Below are 18284 nucleotides of genomic sequence, written 5' to 3'. Positions count from 1 at the left end.
GCAGAAGCCGGGCAGGCTTGGCTGGCTGGGGTCGGGGAGACAGAGGTGGGGACTTGTTCCGGCAGGTTCTGGTGGACCCTGGGGCCCTTACCTCATGTACTGCTCATGTACTCCCAGAACTCACCGTGATGATGGGTTGAGGCTCACAGAGGTTAAGAGACTTGTCCACGGTCACACGGCTAGTAAGTGGCAGGGTCAGGACGGAAATGCAGAGCCCTTCACCCCGAACACCTTGTGCCCTGTTGTTACCTTTCCAGATCGGAGTATACTGAGAATCTTTGTCTCGGGGGCATTTTAGAATCCAGGGTGGGTGGGGCGAGGTGTGTGTTTTGAGAGCCTTTTGGGGTAAAGCTGAGGAGAGAAGTTGAAGGCCGATGACAGGCTCTGTGCTTTGGATAGCAGGGTGGGCGAGTGACCTGATGAGAGCGTGTTTGGGGCAGGGCTGGTTGCCCGTGAGGGGCCGTTTCCCAGTGTCGGTGCCTCACACTTGTCATCACTGGTGTCCCTTCATGAAGGTTTGTCATCCAGCTGCTGGAGGACCTGGTGTTCTTCGTCAGCGACGTCCCAAACAATGGGCAGAATGTGCTGGACATCATGGTCACCAAGCCCAACCGAGAACGGCAGAAGTTGATGAGGGAGCAGAATATCCTCAAACAGGTGCGTGTGCACATGTGTGGGGGAGGGGCCGGGTGTCCAGAACAGGAGCCTTTTCCCATCTGCCCTGGAGCTTCCGTCTCTCTGCAGCTTCTCTTCACCCCTTTTTAGAAAATGAGTATTTGTTGAGCACTGACCACATGCCAGGCACTACCCTAAGCGCCCTACACGTACTGGCTTGGTGGATCCTCTCCACCGGGGGAGGTACTGTTATTACCCCCATGTTACCTGTGAGGGGACTAACGCATAGAGGTTGGAGTAACTTGACCCTGAGTATGCAGTTAGGAAGCACCAGGGCAGGATTTGAACTCAGGATGTCGGGTTGAGAAGTTATGCCTTTTTTTTTTTTTAAAGTAAGCTCTACGCCCATGTGGGGCTTGAACTCACAACCTGGAGACCAAGAGTCGCATGCTCTACAGATTGATCCAGCCAGGTGCCCCAGAACTTGTGCTTTAAGTTTTAAAATAGGGTAGGGGAGCCTGGGTGGCTCAGTTGGTTAAGCGGCTGCCTTCGGCTCAGGTCATGATCCTGGGGTCCTGGGATCGAGCCCCACGTCCGGCTCCCTGCTCAGCGGAGAGCCTGCTTCTCCCTCTCCCTCTGCCTGCCACTCTGCCTACTTGTGCTCTCTCTCTATCTGTTGAATAAATAAATAAAATCTTAAAAAAAAAATAGGGGGCACCTGGGTGGCCCAATCAGTTAAGCGTCTGCCTTTAGCTCAGGTCATGATCTCAGGGTCCTGGGATTGAGTCCTGCATCCGGCTCCCTGCTCAGCGGAGAGTTTGCTTCTCCCTCTCCCTCTTCCCTTCCCCGCTGTTCCTGCTCTCTCTCTCTGTCTCTCAAATAAATAAATAAAATTTAAAAAAATATTTTTTCTGGGGCGCCTGGCTGGCTGAGCCAGTCTGTGGTGTGTGACTCTTGATCTCAGCCCCGTGCTGGGTGTGGAGATTACTTAAAAAAATATTTTTTCTAAGTTTTGATTGTGAAACTTTTCTTTTTTTTTTTTTACGATTTTATTTATTTATTTGACAGAGAGAGAGAGAGAGCATAAGCAGGGGGAGTGGCAGGCAGAGGGAGAGGGGGAAGCAGGCTCCCCGAGGAATAGGGAGCCCAATGCGGGACTCCATCCCAGGACCTCGGGATCATGACCTTAGCGGAAGGCAGCCGCTTAACTGACTGAGCCACCCAGGCGCCCCACATTAACGTTTTTCTGATGAGGCAGGCTTGCGTCTGGTCTCTCGGGCTCTGGCCACACCAGCCCGGCCTGCCTTTTTTCTCTTAACTTCAGACCCCTGAGCTGTGGCAGCCCCGAGCTCTTCCCCCGGACGCTGAGCCAGGCCCAGGATCTGAGCTGGGATTAGTCATGTGGGGACGGGTGGCTGAGGCCCACGGTGGGATCCCAGCCCAAAGAAGGGAGTGGGGGCTGGAGGTGGGGCCGATGGTGGATGGGCTGGGGTCTCAGTCCAGCTTAGAATCAGCTTGGGGTTCATGTCGGTGTGGCTTTGGGGCAGGGTGACTTTGGGGCCGAGGGTTCCTGGGATAATGAGGAGTGCAGGCGGGTATAGGGGGATCGCTCCTCGTGTTCTCCCCCAGATCTTTGGCATTCTGAAGGCCCCTTTCCGTGACAAGGGGGGTGAGGGCCCCCTGGTGCGGCTGGAGGAGCTGTCAGACCAGAAGAACGCCCCCTACCAGCACATGTTCCGTCTGTGCTACCGGGTGCTGAGGCATTCCCAGGAGGATTACCGCAAGAACCAGGTGCGCTGCCTCAACCCGCCGGAGCCTTCCAGGCCCTGGCGGCCCCACTCACCCGCTCACCGGCTTGCTCACCCCCTCACTCCTGCTTTTGTTCACTCAGCAAGTAGTTTCGGAGGTGCACAGCCGCTGTGTGCCAGGCACTGTTTTTGGCCCCGCGGATACAGCAGGGAACCAGACAGTAGGGCCAGCTTCGTGGGTGTGCAGTCGGGCTCCGTGCTCGGAAGGGCCTTGAGCTGGGTTTGATGCTCTGCTGTGGCCATCTTGAAAGTCTTGGCTTTTGAAGAAGGGTCCTGCTGTCTCATTTTGCACAGGGCCCCACAAATTATGCAGCCGGTCCGGCCAGACAATATCCTCCCTCACAGAGGCTTCACTCTGGTTGGGAGACAGGCTATGAGCTGAAGAACTCTGTTGTGGAAACCCACTCAGCTGCCCAGAGCGAGTTTCCTCTCCCAGACCTCCACCCGGCTAGTCGGAGTCCCCTGCCTGGGATGTGGGTCCCCATCCCCAGGTCTGGGGCGGTGTGCTGGAGCAGAGCCGGGCTCCCCACCACTCAGCTCGTCTGTTCTCCAGGAGCACATTGCCAAGCAGTTTGGGATGATGCAGTCCCAGATCGGCTATGACATCCTGGCGGAAGACACCATCACCGCCCTACTGCACAACAACCGCAAGCTCCTAGAGAAGCACATCACCAAGACCGAGGTGGAGACCTTCGTCAGCCTGGTGCGCAAGAACCGGGAGCCCAGGTGAGCCCGCCCGCCTCCCCTGCTGTGCCCGCTCCTTTCTCCTTCCCGGTGGTCCTCCCAGGGTACAGAGGCGGCGGGTACTGCTGGTTAAAATAGTGAAAAACCATTGCCTCCAGCGGTAAAGTGTCACGTGTCTGAGGGCCTGGCCTCTGCAGCCCCTCCCTGGGACCCTTCCCAAATGTGGCCCAATCTTGCAGCCAGGGGGTTGATGCCCGGTTCAGCAGAAGCCCCAAGACCCTCCTCTGGTGACAAAGTCGATGCCTGTGTTGAACCAGTTGTCCTTGTGCCCCCTTTACCCTGATCCCCGGGAACCCTAGGCAGCCTCCCCCTGCCCCGGGGTGATCAGCGAGACGCCCATGACTTGTCCGTCCCTGGGCAGCGGGGCCCATCTCCCAAGCAGTAACTGGTTCCGGGGAGCTGGTCTGCCAGCTGGGGAAGGGGGAGGGTTGGCTTCATCCCCACCAGGGAGCAGCCTCTGAGTCCCCTCCCCACCCCTGCGGCCACCACCCCAGGTTCCTGGACTACCTCTCTGACCTGTGTGTGTCCAACCACATCGCCATCCCCGTCACCCAGGAGCTCATCTGCAAGTGTGTGCTGGACCCCAAGAACAGCGACATTCTCATCCAGACCGAGTGAGCCATTGCGCTGTCCCCTGGCCACAGCCCGGCCTCCGCCCTGCTCCCCTCCTCCTCAGGCTCCTTAGAGCTTGGGCCCCGTGTGCGTTCAGGCTGGAACCGGCGCCCCTGCCTGCTGCGTGCCCAGCTCTGTGCTGGCTCCGTGTGAGCAAGGAGGCCTCGGGGAATGAGCCAGAACCTCTGTCCTTGAGAAGCTCGTGGTCTGAGGAGTGTGTTTGAGCTGGCACTCAGCCAAGCTCCCAGAGGGGTCTTCGTGGTGGCACATGCTCGTGGAGGGCTCTGGGCATGGCGTCCTGCCCCGGCCCCCCACTCCCTGTGACGGCTGGCCCTGGTTCACAGGCTTCGGCCAGTGAAGGAGATGGCCCAGTCCCACGAGTACCTGAGCATCGAGTACTCAGAGGAGGAGGTGTGGCTCACTTGGACCGACAAGAATAATGAGCACCACGAGAAGAGCGTGCGGCAGCTAGCCCAGGAGGCGCGGGCGGGCAATGCCCACGACGAGAATGTGCTCAGCTACTACAGGTGCCTCTGGGCCCAGCTCCTTCCCGTCCTTAGCGCTTCCGGTGCCCTTGGGCCTCCTCAGAAGCCATCAGCCAGTCCCCAGCGGCTATGCAGCCTTCACCGGGGAGGCTGAGCTCAGTCCAGGGACGGGCCTGAATGAACCCCAAACCTGTCTCCACACATAGTTACTTAAAAAATAAGATTACTAGATAACACTTATCCAATGCTGGCCATATACCAGGCCCTGTTCGAAGTGTTTCACCTGGCCACTCACTGACGCCTCACCATAGCCTCGTGACTACTGTCACCCTCAGAGCTGGGGAGACAGGCACAGGGAGGTGAAAGGACTTGCCCAAGGTCACACCTCCTTAGTGGTGGGCCACGGGTCAAACCCAGGCCGTCTGGCGCCAGGGCCACGGCAGGTAAGGCAGGGCTCTGAGCAGGAAGCCGAGTGTAGGCCAGCACCCCATGCAGAGCAGGGCTGTCTGCGGGCCTCCTTTCGGCTGCTCTTCCAACCGGGCTCACCCCTGCATCCGCTGCTCTGCAGAGGCCCGTCCCCCTACTACACTTCCCTCCCCTGACTCTCCCAGCCTCATGCTCAGCCAGCCTTCCTCCCGTGAAGACCTGTCCTGGCTGAGCCAGAAGTGGTTTCTTCCTTTGCAAGGAGGGGAGAGCTGCAGATGCTCACTCAAAGTTGCGTCTTTTCTGTTACGCTGGCGGGTGCCTGGTTTGACCTAAGTCCCTTTGCCACTTTCCCAAGGCCTCTGCCAGCCCAGGCCCAGGTGCTGGTGGCCCACGCTGGCCTGCACCTGCCGCGGGCTTACCCTCCGCCGCGCCCTTGCAGGTACCAGCTGAAGCTCTTTGCCCGCATGTGCCTGGACCGCCAGTACCTGGCCATCGACGAGATCTCCCAGCAGCTGGGCGTTGACCTCATCTTCCTGTGCATGGCAGACGAAATGCTGCCCTTTGACCTGCGCGCCTCCTTCTGCCACCTGATGCTGCACGTGCACGTGGACAGGGACCCCCAGGAGCTGGTCACGCCGGTCAAGTTCGCCCGCCTCTGGACCGAGATCCCCACAGCCATCACCATCAAGGAGTGAGATGGGGAGCAGAGGGTGGGCCAGGCGAGGCCAGGGTGGCAGGATCTCAGCGACCCTCACGCCTCACTGCCTACCCCCGCAGCTATGATTCCAACCTAAACGCCTCTCGCGACGACAAGAAGAACAAGTTTGCCAGCACCATGGACTTCGTGGAGGACTACCTCAACAACGTGGTCAGCGAGGCCGTGCCCTTTGCCAATGAGGAGAAGAACAAGCTCACCTTCGAGGTTGCTGGGCAGGGTGGGCAGCGAGGGGCTGGCGCTGGGGGAGTTCTGATTGGCCCCCTCAGCTGCCCCCAGGGGCGCTTTGGGAGCTCCATGACCTCACTCCCCTCCGTGCCCCAGCCAGTTCAAGGAGCCCGCATAGACTGCCGGGACTCCCCAAGTGGAAAGCTCCTCCCCTGCTACCTGGGAGAGGGTTGCCTCCCGTTGGTCCACTCACCGCTGCAGGCCCTCATGGGTCGCAGACCCCTGCGGGATGCACCCCCCCTTCCTGCATTTCCGCCCTATCCCGCCCCCGCCCCCCAGTAGCCTTCCTCGCCGGCCTTGCTTCCTCATTAGCTGAATGGTGCGGCTGCGTCCTCACTGCCCCGCGCGCCCAGAGGCCCTGCGTTTTCCGAGGGCCTTCGTCACCTCCTCCTGACACCCGCTTGGCCCTACTTTCCCTTTCTGGCCCCGCCCCGCTCATCTCGGCCCCGCCCCCTCCCCGCAGGTGGTCAGCCTGGCGCACAATCTCATCTACTTCGGCTTCTACAGCTTCAGTGAGCTGCTGCGGCTCACTCGCACGCTGCTGGGCATCATCGACTGCGTGCAGGGCCCCTCGGCCATGCTGCAGGCCTACGATGACTCAGGCGGTGAGGCTTAGTGGCCAAGGCCACTCCCCCCCGCCCCAGCCCTGGCCTTCCTCGGTCTCCTAGTGCCAGTGTCCTCTCTGATCAACCCCCTGTGCAGCCTGTCTCCTGGCCCCTGCTGGACCAGAGGTCCAGGCGCTGTGGAGACCCCGGGGTCTGGGGGAGTTGCCTTGCAACACAGCTTGGCCCTGAGGGGAGATAATGAGGGAGGAGGGGAGACCCAGGCCCTGCCTGAGGAGCTCCCAGTCAGACAGAGGAGTGGGCATAAACTCCTCTAATCAAAAAGCGCATAGTCTGACACCTGGTGTGTAGTGCTCCCCACACGGTGTCCTCTGTCCCCCGTGCTCTGTAGCAGCATCTCAGGATGCCCCACAGGAGAATTCTCACTGGTCTCCCCACACAGTTTACCTTTGCTCTGGCCAGCCCCTCTTCGCCCAGATTTGGCTTAAAGCTCACCTCCCCCAGAAGCCTTTCTGGGTGAGCCCTGCCTCTGACAGACAGAGAGTCAGAGTCAGACCCAGGGGTCCTGCTGTGCACCCCCGTGACCCCCCGGTGCTTCGCACTCTGCAGGCAAGAACGTGCGGCGGTCCATCCAGGGCGTGGGCCACATGATGTCCACCATGGTGCTGAGCCGCAAGCAGTCTGTCTTTGGTGCCCCCAGCCTGTCTGCCAGCGCTGGTACCACCGAGTCGCTGGACAGAAGCAAGTTCGAGGACAATGAAGACATTGTGGTGATGGAGACCAAGCTGAAGATTCTGGAAATCTTGCAGGTGGCTGGGCCAGGACAGCGCTGAGAGGTGTTGGGAATAGGGCAGGAGAGTGGGGCCCGGGGCAGGGAGGCTGGGGGGGGTGAACCCCTGCTCAGATCACAGTATCCAGTACTGGAGGGCTTCCACGGTGATTGGTTGTGTAGCCCAGTGGTTTCCGAAGTGTGGTCCTTGGACCAGCAGCATCGGCCTCACCAGGGAACTCAGAAATGCATGTTCTTGGGCCCCGCCCCAGACCTCTGTATGGAACTGAGGCACCCGAGGCAGGCCCACAGTCTGCTGTGACAAGCCTCCCGGGTGATTCTGGTGTGCACTAAAGCCTAGCTCCGTCCCTCCATTGTACAGATGAGGAAGGGAAGGCGGGGAGGGCACTATACTGCCATCCTACAGAGATTTTGGAGCAGAGCTAGAGCTTTGAGGGCCCATTTCCTGGTGAGGCAGACATGGTCTTTCCTGTTCCGGGTCTTGTCTGAGACCCCCTAGCAACACTTGGAGAAGGGGCTGGTAGGACCCCGGGAGTGGTAAGAATGCTTGCTTTTGCTTAGCTGCCACCAGAGGATGGGAAGGGTAATGCAGTGGCCTCCACGGGGACCCAGTCTGGGCAGGGCCTGGTCAGGGGAGTCAGACCATTCCGACTCCTTCTAGGAGCTCCGGGCTTCCAGATCGGCATCCTGGGGTGTGGCCAGAAGCTCTGTGCCCCATAAGGATAGAGGCCAGTCAAGGGTCTCTGGGAACCCTCTGCCCTCACCGCCCCCCACACTGGCCTCCCCTGCTGCCCCCAGTCTTCAGTTCCACACCCCCCTGCCCTCCAGCCCCGGGCAGAGCAGGATGGGAGGACAGAGTTGGCCTCTGGGCCTGGGGAGCTTCATTCTCTTTGCTGTCAGTGGCCTCCCTGGGAAGGAGGGACTGAGGGTCTCTGCCTCATTTGCAGAGGAGGTGTCATCCCTCATCACTGGGGCAGGAGTGGAGGAGAGGGCACTCTGGACCTCCCCGGGGAGAGGAGTCTTGAGTTTTTAGGTTGTGATGTCCTGTAGTAGCTGGAACATCTTTACCATAGACCCACCCCTGAGTGCTAGAGCTCATTCTGGGTTCCCCCTCCCCTCTCCTGGGGCACGACTGGCCTTCCGACCTCAGCCCAGTCCTCACCCCATCCCTCCCCGCTTCTCCAGTTCATCCTCAACGTCCGCCTGGACTACCGCATCTCCTACCTGCTGTCCGTCTTCAAGAAGGAGTTTGTGGAAGTGTTTCCCATGCAGGACAGCGGGGCTGATGGCACCGCCCCGGCCTTCGACTCCACCAGTGAGCCCCCCCGCCCCGCCTTCCCCTGCCTTCAGGCTGAGGCTGTGTGACTCGTCAGGGGTACACATTAGTGGGGCGGAGGCTGGGGGACGCCCCGGAGCCAGCTCCCCAGCCCTGCCTCTGTTTCCCAGCCCATTTGATTGCCATGGGGAAGAGGCGAAGGCAGACATCATTCTCTCCATCTCCTAAATGGAGAAACTGAGGCCCAGAGAGGGGCGGGGACTTGCCCGAGGTCACAGCCAATGAGAGGCTGAACCAGACCGGGACCCAGGTGCCCTGGTGCCCAGCTCAGAACTCTTGCTCGCCCCCGTGGGGCAGTGGAGCTGCTCTGGTCCCTGCCCTGGCTGGCTCCACCCCCACTCTGGGAAGGAGCGTGCAAGCGGGGCTGCCACCCAACCAGTGCTCCCTCACCCCTGTGCTCCTCATCTTTCCTGGGCACGGACCTGCCATCTGCCCCCACCCACCCACTCTTGCTCCCCACAGCTGCCAACATGAACCTGGACCGCATCGGGGAGCAGGCGGAGGCCATGTTCGGAGTGGGGTGAGGCCAGGGATGAGGTGGGGGGGTGGTGTGTGGGGTTGGGTGGGCAATGCTGATGCAGGTGTGAGAACCCCCCCTCCTTGGGGTCTCCACGGCTGGGCTGGGGCTGGTCCCTCCTCCTGGGTCTGCAGGACCCTTACCAGGCTCTGGGGCGGGGGTCTCCTTGGCTGTCTGCAGGACCCTTACCAGGCTCTGGGGCGGGGGTCTCCTTGGCTCTGTGCTTTTGCCCTCTCATGCCCTGGTGATACAGGGGCCACTTGGGCCCTCGTGTCATCCTGGTCATTCCCCTGCCCTCACTCAGGGCAGTTGTGGCTCTATTTGTGCATCTGGACTTGGGCTGGAGGGGAGCAGGGGGAGGTGTGGGGGAGAGCCCGCTGTACACAGGGCTAGGGTGGGGAGGGGTCGCCCTGGGAGCTGGGGGCTCTTCACCATTTCTGTGCCACGCCCTTGGCATCTGGTGAAGCCCTGGGACCTGGGCTCAGAAGGGCATTTTTAAATTCATAAAATAAAGCACGTAAATTACAAAGGAAACCAAGAGCTTTGAGATGCAGTTATCAAAATATTGAAGAAAACAAATTTGAAGTGACAGTTAGCTATGCGGCTCTTTATTAACACATTAAGTAACGAGCTGGGCCGGGGGTGTAATTAGTACCGTGATTTCGAAGGCGCGACGCATGTGAACGGGATTCACAATTTCTGTAACAACGGTAAGGTGATGGGAGAACATCTGTGATTGGTATTGGTGACAAAATCACAGGTACCGCTAATTTCTCCTCACTGAAGGAAATGCTGCATTCTAGTTAGAGGTTGGTACAGCCGAAGATGGGAACTTTCCCCACCCCCATTCCTGGCCCCAGCCAATCTCCACGAATCTCTACGATTTCTTGGGGTGGTGGGGGGGGTTGCGTGTGGGTCCCCTGTGAAGAGTCCCTGCTTCAGCTGCATCAGCAAGGGGAGTCCTGCGGGACCTCAGGGAACACGGGATCCCTCGGGGAGCTCAGGGCAGTGGTTGGTGACACCCTGGGGAGAAGTCCTCACTATTTGGAGCAAGTCTGACACCTGGTGCGGCATCCGCTAGTGGGTGGCTGGGCGTGCGCCGTTCCCTTTGGGCAGCGGGGAGCTCGGTGCCCAGCGTGCACTCCCCTGGCGCCACAGGAAGACCAGCAGCATGCTGGAGGTGGACGACGAGGGCGGCCGCACGTTCCTGCGTGTGCTCATCCACCTCACCATGCACGACTACGCGCCGCTCGTCTCGGGGGCCCTGCAGTTGCTCTTCAAGCACTTCAGCCAGCGCCAGGAGGCCGTGCACACCTTCAAGCAGGTGCTGCTCCTGTCTGAGCCCCTGGTCGGCCCTTGGGGAGCAGGAGGGAGGCCCCAGGGGGCTTTCCGGGGCGGGGGGACTACCCTGAGGACCTCCTGGCCCGGGCACTGGGGGGTTAACCATGAGCAGAGAGCTTGCAGCTCAGGGGAGCTCAAGATACTTCTTTGGGGGTTCTCGGCCTTGCTGAACTCCTGAAAGGTGAAGGCCAAGTGTTGGTCACCTTTATGACCTCTCAGTCTGACTCAAGGCTTGTCGCTTTTCTTTTTTTTTAAGATTTTTTATTTATTGACTTGAGGGGGGCAGAGAGCTCAGGCAGGGGGAGCAGCAGAGGGAGAGGGAGAAGCAGGCTCCCCGCGGAGCAGGGAGCCCAATGCGGGGCTCGATCCCAGGACCCTGGGATCATGACCTGAGCCGAAGGCAGACGCTTAACTGGCTGAGCCACCCAGGTGCCCCGGCTTGTCACTTTTTATGAGGCAGACAGCACTTTAGAGTTTACAAACGATACCATGTGCGCCTTTGCTAAGTGCTTCAAATCACTCCTGGCACGCAGTCAGCCTTCACTAAGGTGACTGGTTCTGTGACCGTGATGTCGTGTGATCTCGACAGCTCCCTGTGAAAGGCGCTGCCATTTGTCGAGCATGTGCCAGGCACTGAGCCTTGGCCTCGCATTAGTGGACTTCTCGCAGTGGCCCCTGGCAACATGGTTACTCCTCTCATCCCCGTTTTATGGAGGGGGGCATTGAGGCCAGGGGGGCTTTCCTCCCTTACCCTGACCAGAGCGAGTGAAGTGGGAGCCAAGGGACATGGCTGTCCTGCAGCAGGCGCTACAGGTCAGTGCTGCCAGTATTCTTTGCCCTGCCCTGTTTGGGGTCGGAGTGGCCAAGTGATAGGCCTTAGCGGCACCAGTCAATGAGCAACTGAAGCCAGCCAATGGGGCAGCTCATGACAAGCAGTGCGGGGAGGCCTTCGGCCATCCGGGCAGGCTTCCTGGAGGTGGCGGACCGTGGCCGGCAGCAGCATTGAGGAGGAGCAGAGGCCTGGAAGAGGGCAGGCACCGGGGGGTCTCTACGAGGCAGTGGACCTGAGGTGCCCGTCTCACCAGGCATGCCCATGGTCAACCTTCAGGTGCAGCTGCTGATCTCCGCTCAGGATGTGGAGAACTACAAGGTGATCAAGTCAGAGCTGGACCGGCTGCGGACCATGGTGGAGAAGTCAGAGCTGTGGGTGGACAAGAAGGGCAGCAGCAAGGGCGAGGAGGTGGACACGGGTGCTGCCAAAGACAAGAAAGAGGTGAGTGGGGTGGCAGGGAGCTGGAAGACCAGAGCTCCCAGTGAGGGCTGGGCCCGGCTGACCCCTGCTCGGTTCCCTGTGTCCCCAGCGGCCCACAGACGAGGAGGGTTTTCTGCACCCACCCGGGGAGAAGAGCAGTGAGAACTACCAGATCGTCAAGGGCGTGAGTGGCCTGGGGCCCTGAGCCCCCCCGCCCCCGGAGGCTCCGGGGCCTGGCCTCTCCTGCCTCCCCACTCTGCCAGCCACTGGCCCTCAAAATACACATCTTCTGCTTTGCCTGCACATTAAAGACAGCCCTGCCCAGGTCCAGATGGAATTATTTTAAAGCTGAAGGAATTTAATGAAATTCCATTTCACAGTCATATTGTTCTATTTACTTTTACGGGTGGAATTAGGTTTTTAAAAGTGCTTCCCTACCTTGTTGCGGCGATCTGACTCAGTGAATGTGGCCTCCTTCCCCCTTCCTGTCCCGGATGTGAGCTGGGGCTTGGCCAGACTTGGCTGGGGACTTCGACCAGCCTGAGTTGGGCGCGGGGAGCCGGGTGGCGGGGAAGCTGGAGGAGGAGGGCAGGGGTTCTGGGCTCACCCCCCACCCTCCCCAGATCCTGGAGCGGCTGAACAAGATGTGCGGCGTGGGGGAGCAGATGAGGAAGAAGCAGCAGAGGCTGCTCAAGAACATGGATGCCCACAAGGTCATGCTGGACCTGCTGCAGATCCCCTATGACAAGGTGGCCTTTGACTTCTGACCTCTGACTCCCCGGGGCAGCTTCCCCCCTGAACCCTGACCTAACCCAAACCACGCACTAATCCCGAATGCTGACCTAACCCAGCCTCACCCCTGAATCTTGACCCTGACCCTAGCTTCTATTTCCCTCTCTGGCCTCTTCCTGATCATTTCAGGTTCATTGTATATCTTTTTTTTTCCCCCAAAGATTTTATTTATTTATTTATTTGAGAGAGAAAGAGCTTGAGAGAGAGAGAGAGATCACGAGCAGGGGGGAGGGGTAGAGGGAGAAGCAGGCTCCCCGCTGAGCAGGGAGCCCCACGTGGGGCGCCATCCTAGAGCCCTGGGATCATGACCTGCGCCGAAGGCAGATGCTTAACTGACTAGGCCACCCAGGTGCCCCATCGCCTCCTTGTCTTGATCCATGTTGAGCCTTATCTGACCCCAGCCTCTCTTTGACTCATGATGTCAACTCAGACCGCATACTGACCCCTGACTTTGATTCCATACCCTAGCCTCACTCTGACCTCTTACCCTGACCTAACCCCGGGCACACCCTGGTCCCGGACTCCAAATTGAGCATCATTTCAACCTTTGACCCTCCACGCCTCCCCTCAACTGACACACTGGCTCTTGAGCCTGACACCCAGCCATTCACCTGACCCCGACCCCTCAACCTTGCTCCCCCACACTGGCCTCACCTCAGCCTCTGCCCCTCAGCCCTTCACACATTCCCTTTTTTTTTTTTTTGAGAGAGAGAGAGCACAGCAGGGGGAGGGGGAGGGGGAGAAGCAGGCTTCCCGTGGAGCAGGGAGCCCGATGCCGGGCTTGATCTCAGGACCCTGGGATCATGACCTGAGCCGAAGGCAGACGCTTCACCAGTGCCCAACACACATTTCCTTCTCCTGACCTGGAGGCGCAGCTTTCACCTTGAACCTGGCCTCCTTGTGGTCCCAATCTCAAGCCCGGACCCCCGGCCACAGCTGCTGGAGCTCAGGCGCAAGGCCCAGCCTCACCTTCCTCCTCCTGTCCCGGTGCCCAGGGTGATGCCAAGATGATGGAGATCCTGCGCTACACGCACCAGTTCCTGCAGAAGTTCTGCGCCGGGAACCCGGGCAACCAGGCCCTGCTGCATAAGCACCTGCACCTCTTCCTCACGCCGGGGGTAAGGGCACGAGGTGGGGGGGTGGCGGCGGCGGTGGGGAGCGGGCCCCGGATCCCCCTTGGTGACAGCCACCCGCCCGCCTGCCCCCAGCTCCTGGAGGCAGAGACCATGCAGCACATCTTCCTGAACAACTACCAGCTGTGCTCGGAAATCAGTGAGCCCGTGCTGCAGCACTTCGTGCACCTGCTGGCCACCCACGGGCGGCACGTGCAGTACCTGGACTTCCTGCACACCGTCATCAAGGCCGAGGGCAAGTATGTCAAGAAGTGCCAGGACATGATCATGACCGAGGTGAGGATGGGGCTGGGGGACATGTGGGGGCTCAGGCGGTGGGACCAGAGTTAAGTCAGACAGGGGGTCACGAGAGGGACCTGGCCGGTGGAGGGAGGACTAAGGCCACAGAGGCAGGTCTAGGAGATCTCCGATAACAGGCCTGAAAGAACTCACACGCTCATTCCACTATTTATCCTTGTATTTTCACGGATTTAAAAATCATGAGGCGCCTGCTGTGGGCCAAGGAGCATGATGTACCGGGGGACATCAGTGGGGTGTAAACTCGGGGCGGGGGACCACATCCTGTGTGTTTCTGCACGGGCCCCGGCGTCTGGCACCCTGCAGGTGCCTGGTAGACCTGTTGGCCGAAGGCATGAAGTAGGAAGGGCCGAGTCTAAATCTGGAACAGACGTGGTCTCTGCCCAGGAGCATCTTACAGCGCGGTATGGGGGCGGGGGGGCGGGGGGAGCACAGTAAAGGGAGATGAGGGACCTGATGAATGAGGTGCCCTGCACCGGAAGTGCTGTACAGTGCGGATTATTGATTGCTGTTATTATTATTACTGTGAATAACATAATCACTGACACGAGAGGATGCAGCGTGTGCTCTGGGAGCTTTAAATTCCACACTGGGAGCCCAGGGGAGGGAGGGGGCATGGGATTAGAAAGGGCTTCCTGGAGGAGGCACCTCCGAAACAACCCCGAGTGGGGTTTCTTTCCTTAGGGGAGGAGGGGGCACTTTTTCTGGGTCCAGGGTTCGGCCCTGATGGCAGGTGGCCCGAGACATCAGCCTACAGCCCCGAGGGCCAGGCAGGGGAGGGTTTTCCTGAGTGTCACGTGAGGGCTGGGGTCAGAGTCCCAATCTCTCCCTGGTACCCCCGGGGCCTGCTGGACTGGGGCATCTGATCGGGCACCCCTCCTGCCCACAGCTGACCAACGCAGGTGACGACGTGGTCGTGTTCTACAATGACAAGGCCTCACTGGCCCACCTGCTAGACATGATGAAGGCCGCCCGGGATGGCGTGGAGGACCACAGCCCCCTCATGTACCACATCTCCCTGGTGGACTTACTGGCTGCCTGCGCTGAGGGCAAGAACGTCTACACGGAGATCAAGTGCACCTCCCTGCTGCCCCTGGAGGACGTGGTGTCTGTGGTGACACATGAGGACTGCATCACCGAGGTCTGGGCCCTGGGACTGCTGGCGGGGGAGAAGGGGTGGTGGAGCCAGGCCTGGGCAGCCGTCAGTCTTGCATGGCAGGGCAGGAAGGGGGAGGTAAGGAAAGTGGGGGCGGGTAGGAGGGACGTGGGCTGAGGAACAAGGGGGAGGTCAGGGGAGAATTGGTGGAGTACAGAGGAGGAGAGCCTGGGCCGGTGGCCCTGCTCAGGCCCCTGACCTTGCTTCCGCCTGCGCAGGTGAAAATGGCTTATGTGAACTTCGTGAATCACTGCTATGTGGACACGGAGGTGGAGATGAAGGAGATCTACACGAGCAACCACATCTGGACACTCTTTGAGAACTTCACCCTGGACATGGCTCGGGTCTGTCCCCCGGGGGGTGGGGCGTGGGCTTGTGGGCACCCCGTGCTGGGCAGGGGTGTGGTTGGGAGCCTGGGCAGCCTTCCAGGGGCTGGGTGTGGAGGGGCCCCCAGGGCATCTCTCTCTCCTGCCCCAGGTGTGCAGTAAGCGGGAGAAGCGCCTGGCTGACCCCACGCTGGAGAAGTACGTGCTGACCGTCGTGCTGGACACCATCAACGCGTTCTTCAGCTCTCCGTTCTCTGAGAACAGCACCTCCCTGCAGGTGAGGCTCTCCTGCGTGCACAGCTCTTGTGCTGGGAAGGGGGAAGGAGAATATATATTCACGTCTGCTTGTGGCGCATAAAGACGTAGCAGAAGGACATAGACAAGTGCGTTAGTCACATGTGCTATGTAACAAATTACCCCCGAAGTTAGTGGTTTAAAACAACAAACGTTTAATCTCCTATAACTTCTGTGGGCCAGGGATTACCATGGGGACAGTACCCTAGAACGGGAATTCCTAAATTGACTTGGTGTGATGGGTCCCAGGGTGGCAGGGGACGGCTGGCAGCACGTACCCCCCGAAGACAAGATGGTCATGCCTACCATGGTGGATAGCAGAGCCCGAGCGGTAATCCAGAGGGCCCAATGCCCAGAGATCTTTGCTGTCGGCTTAGTCAGTCTGGTGCCCCTGGGACTGAAGTCTTACCTGCAACAGCAGAAAAGCTCTAGGCTAGGGAACAGAAGTTTGTCTTAAATCACTGGAAGAGTCATGGCTCCTCAGTCGATTCCCAGATTCCCAGACTTCCTAGCCCAGGGCCCCTTGAAGGCAAAAGAGGCAGGTTCCCTGGAGGGGGGAGCCTGCGACAATACCTAAATCATAATACCATAAATCACTGGATGGACACAAGAACCCAACAAAGGGGTTACTTATAGGTAGAGGGACTGAGGTCCTGGTCTCTCAGCAAGGGTGGGTTCATTTTGACACACATGCGTTTGGGCCCTGGGATCTCTTTGGGACTATGAGTAATTTGTATCAGCTTTTTCCACCTCTCATCAGTCCCAGGGCAGAGGTGGGAAAATGGGCTGATGGGATCAAGCTTGGGGTGAGACTTCTCAAAGTAAGCCTTTTTGTAGCATACTTTGGGTTTTGAACCATGGAAGTATATCACTTTTTCACAATAGTACTTTATTTAAAAAATTGTTTTTAAAGGAAGGAAGGGGTCAGCAATAGGACTCTAAGCCCCAGGTCTGGACCTTGGGGAATTCTCATAGGGCTGCCACGTACAGTTGGGCAGGTTGTGCACTGCTGAGAGGAAAGGGGGTGCCTTTTCTCTTTGGCACAAAGACACATGGTAACTATTGGATGCATGTTCCTCCATCATGCCCATTCTCAGTGGGGCCTGGTCCCTGGGCCTGGGGCTGCCCAGGGTGGAGGGTGGGCCAGGCTGTAGCAATAGGCTTGTTGCCTCTTGCAGACACACCAGACCATCGTGGTGCAGCTGCTGCAGTCCAGCACACGGCTGCTTGAGTGTCCGTGGCTGCAGCAGCAGCACAAGGGCTCCGTGGAGGCCTGCATCCGGACCCTCGCCATGGTGGGTGAGTGTGCCAGGGGCACTGGCTAGCTCCAACCACCCCTCCCCTCCCTTCACTGCAGCAACGCCTGCCCTCAAAATAAACACGTTATTCCTAAGCTCGCCCATCATCTGCTCCCAAGTAGTTCTCAGCAAGTTCTTCTCAGTGTCTAACTGGCATCTTAGCAATCGAGAAAAGCTGTTTTCTCTGAGCTTTGAGTCATTTCCCCAGAGGAGAATGCTGGGTGACAGCCCGCAACCAAAGTTTCTTTTGCTTGCAGATGGTTTCAGGCAGAAGGGAGGCCTGTAGGTGGTTAGGGAGCGCTGGGGAAGAGGAGAGAGAAGGTGGGAGAGAGGAGGGGAGGGCTCAGGGTGGAGCCAGGGTAGAATCAGAGAGGCAGAAACTCCCTCTTTTTACCCCAAAAGGGGAAGAGGGCACCCCAGTCCAAGTGGGGGCCAGCACATACCCCAGAATCTCGGTGAGTTCACCCTGTCCCCCAGTACGGCAGCCCAGAGCCTAGCCACTCTGGCTGGCCGGGCCCTCCCCACCCCCCACCTGCCCTCCAGCACCCCCTTGTCTCCGCGCCCCCCCCCCCCCAGCCAAAGGCCGGGCCATCTCACTGCCCATGGACCTGGACGCGCACATCAGCTCGCTGCTCAGCAGTGGTGCCACCTGTTTAGCCGCCGCCCAGCGCAGCGCTTCTAACTACAAGGCCACCACACGGGCCTTCCCGCGCGTCCCGCCTGCCGCCAACCAGTGGGACTACAAGAACATCATCGAGAAGCTGCAGGTGAGGGTGGGGCTGCCCGGTGTCTGCCATGGGAGCTGCTTCGGAAGGGTGGTTCTGGGGAAGTGGTCCCTTCCTGTGCTGTCCGCACTCCCCAGGAAAGAGGCCCCTGCTAAGGGCAGGCCCCGGGAAGGGGACTGAGGGGCATCGTTCCAGGGGAAGCCAGGAGAACCCAGGCCTCTGCTAGTAGGGTTGGTGCTCATGAAGCGGGGTGGGACACCTCTCAGTCCTGACAGCGCCTTCTTGTTTATGCGACACGCTCCTGGCCGCTGTCTACACACTTCTGAGGGGCTGTGGTGGCTCACTATCCCCACATGGCAGGAGGCCGAGGCCCAGAGAGGGGAAGCGGTTTGCCCCAGGTCACACAGCTGGAGGAGGGGCTGGGAGAAAAGCTAGGGCTTGTGGCTCCCAGCCAGGGGCTCTGAGTGGACAGATGACCTGCACTGTTCAGGGTGGTTCTGTGGACGCAGGGCCCCTCAGACAGGCTTGGAGAAATCCGTGGGGCCATTCAGTGTTGGGGTGGGTGGACTGGCAGTCCAGCCCCACTCATCTCTTGGGCCTGGGCGGCCTGCACCTGGCCTGGTAGTGACTGTGCCGTGCCCACCCCAGGACATCATCACGGCCCTGGAGGAGCGACTGAGGCCCCTGGTACAGGCCGAGCTGTCAGTGCTGGTAGACGTCCTGCACTGGCCCGAGCTGCTCTTCCTGGAGGGCAGCGAGGCCTACCAGCGCTGCGAGAGTGGGGGCTTCCTGTCCAAGTGAGCCGGACGCCGGGCCGGGGAGGGGGGTGGC

General features: G+C 59.6%; 1 protein-coding gene across 3 annotated transcripts in view; it reads left to right on the top strand.

Annotated features, from left to right (window-relative positions):
* ITPR3 (inositol 1,4,5-trisphosphate receptor type 3) overlaps positions 1 to 18284 on the top strand; it is a 66237-nt gene that overhangs the window by 34595 nt on the left and 13358 nt on the right. For all 3 annotated transcript variants that reach the window (XM_073884957.1, XM_025862530.2, XM_025862529.2), the window contains 23 exons: positions 516 to 657; positions 2245 to 2406; positions 2977 to 3149; positions 3662 to 3781; positions 4124 to 4306; positions 5130 to 5381; positions 5468 to 5612; positions 6097 to 6238; positions 6806 to 7005; positions 8172 to 8301; positions 8785 to 8842; positions 9998 to 10163; positions 11289 to 11453; positions 11542 to 11616; positions 12056 to 12181; positions 13220 to 13342; positions 13433 to 13633; positions 14544 to 14795; positions 15029 to 15154; positions 15288 to 15413; positions 16609 to 16729; positions 17305 to 17495; positions 18102 to 18250. In XM_073884957.1, coding sequence (XP_073741058.1) covers positions 516 to 657; positions 2245 to 2406; positions 2977 to 3149; positions 3662 to 3781; positions 4124 to 4306; positions 5130 to 5381; positions 5468 to 5612; positions 6097 to 6238; positions 6806 to 7005; positions 8172 to 8301; positions 8785 to 8842; positions 9998 to 10163; positions 11289 to 11453; positions 11542 to 11616; positions 12056 to 12181; positions 13220 to 13342; positions 13433 to 13633; positions 14544 to 14795; positions 15029 to 15154; positions 15288 to 15413; positions 16609 to 16729; positions 17305 to 17495; positions 18102 to 18250 — 3528 coding nt within the window. The remainder of the gene's footprint in view (positions 1 to 515; positions 658 to 2244; positions 2407 to 2976; positions 3150 to 3661; positions 3782 to 4123; positions 4307 to 5129; positions 5382 to 5467; positions 5613 to 6096; positions 6239 to 6805; positions 7006 to 8171; positions 8302 to 8784; positions 8843 to 9997; positions 10164 to 11288; positions 11454 to 11541; positions 11617 to 12055; positions 12182 to 13219; positions 13343 to 13432; positions 13634 to 14543; positions 14796 to 15028; positions 15155 to 15287; positions 15414 to 16608; positions 16730 to 17304; positions 17496 to 18101; positions 18251 to 18284) is intronic.

This window comes from Callorhinus ursinus, unplaced genomic scaffold (assembly GCF_003265705.2).
Source record: "Callorhinus ursinus isolate GAN/ISIS: 27379988/994484 unplaced genomic scaffold, GSC_fseal_2.0 scaffold59, whole genome shotgun sequence".
Classification (NCBI taxonomy): Eukaryota; Metazoa; Chordata; class Mammalia; order Carnivora; family Otariidae; genus Callorhinus; species Callorhinus ursinus.
This window is presented reverse-complemented; position numbering and strand designations above follow the sequence as displayed.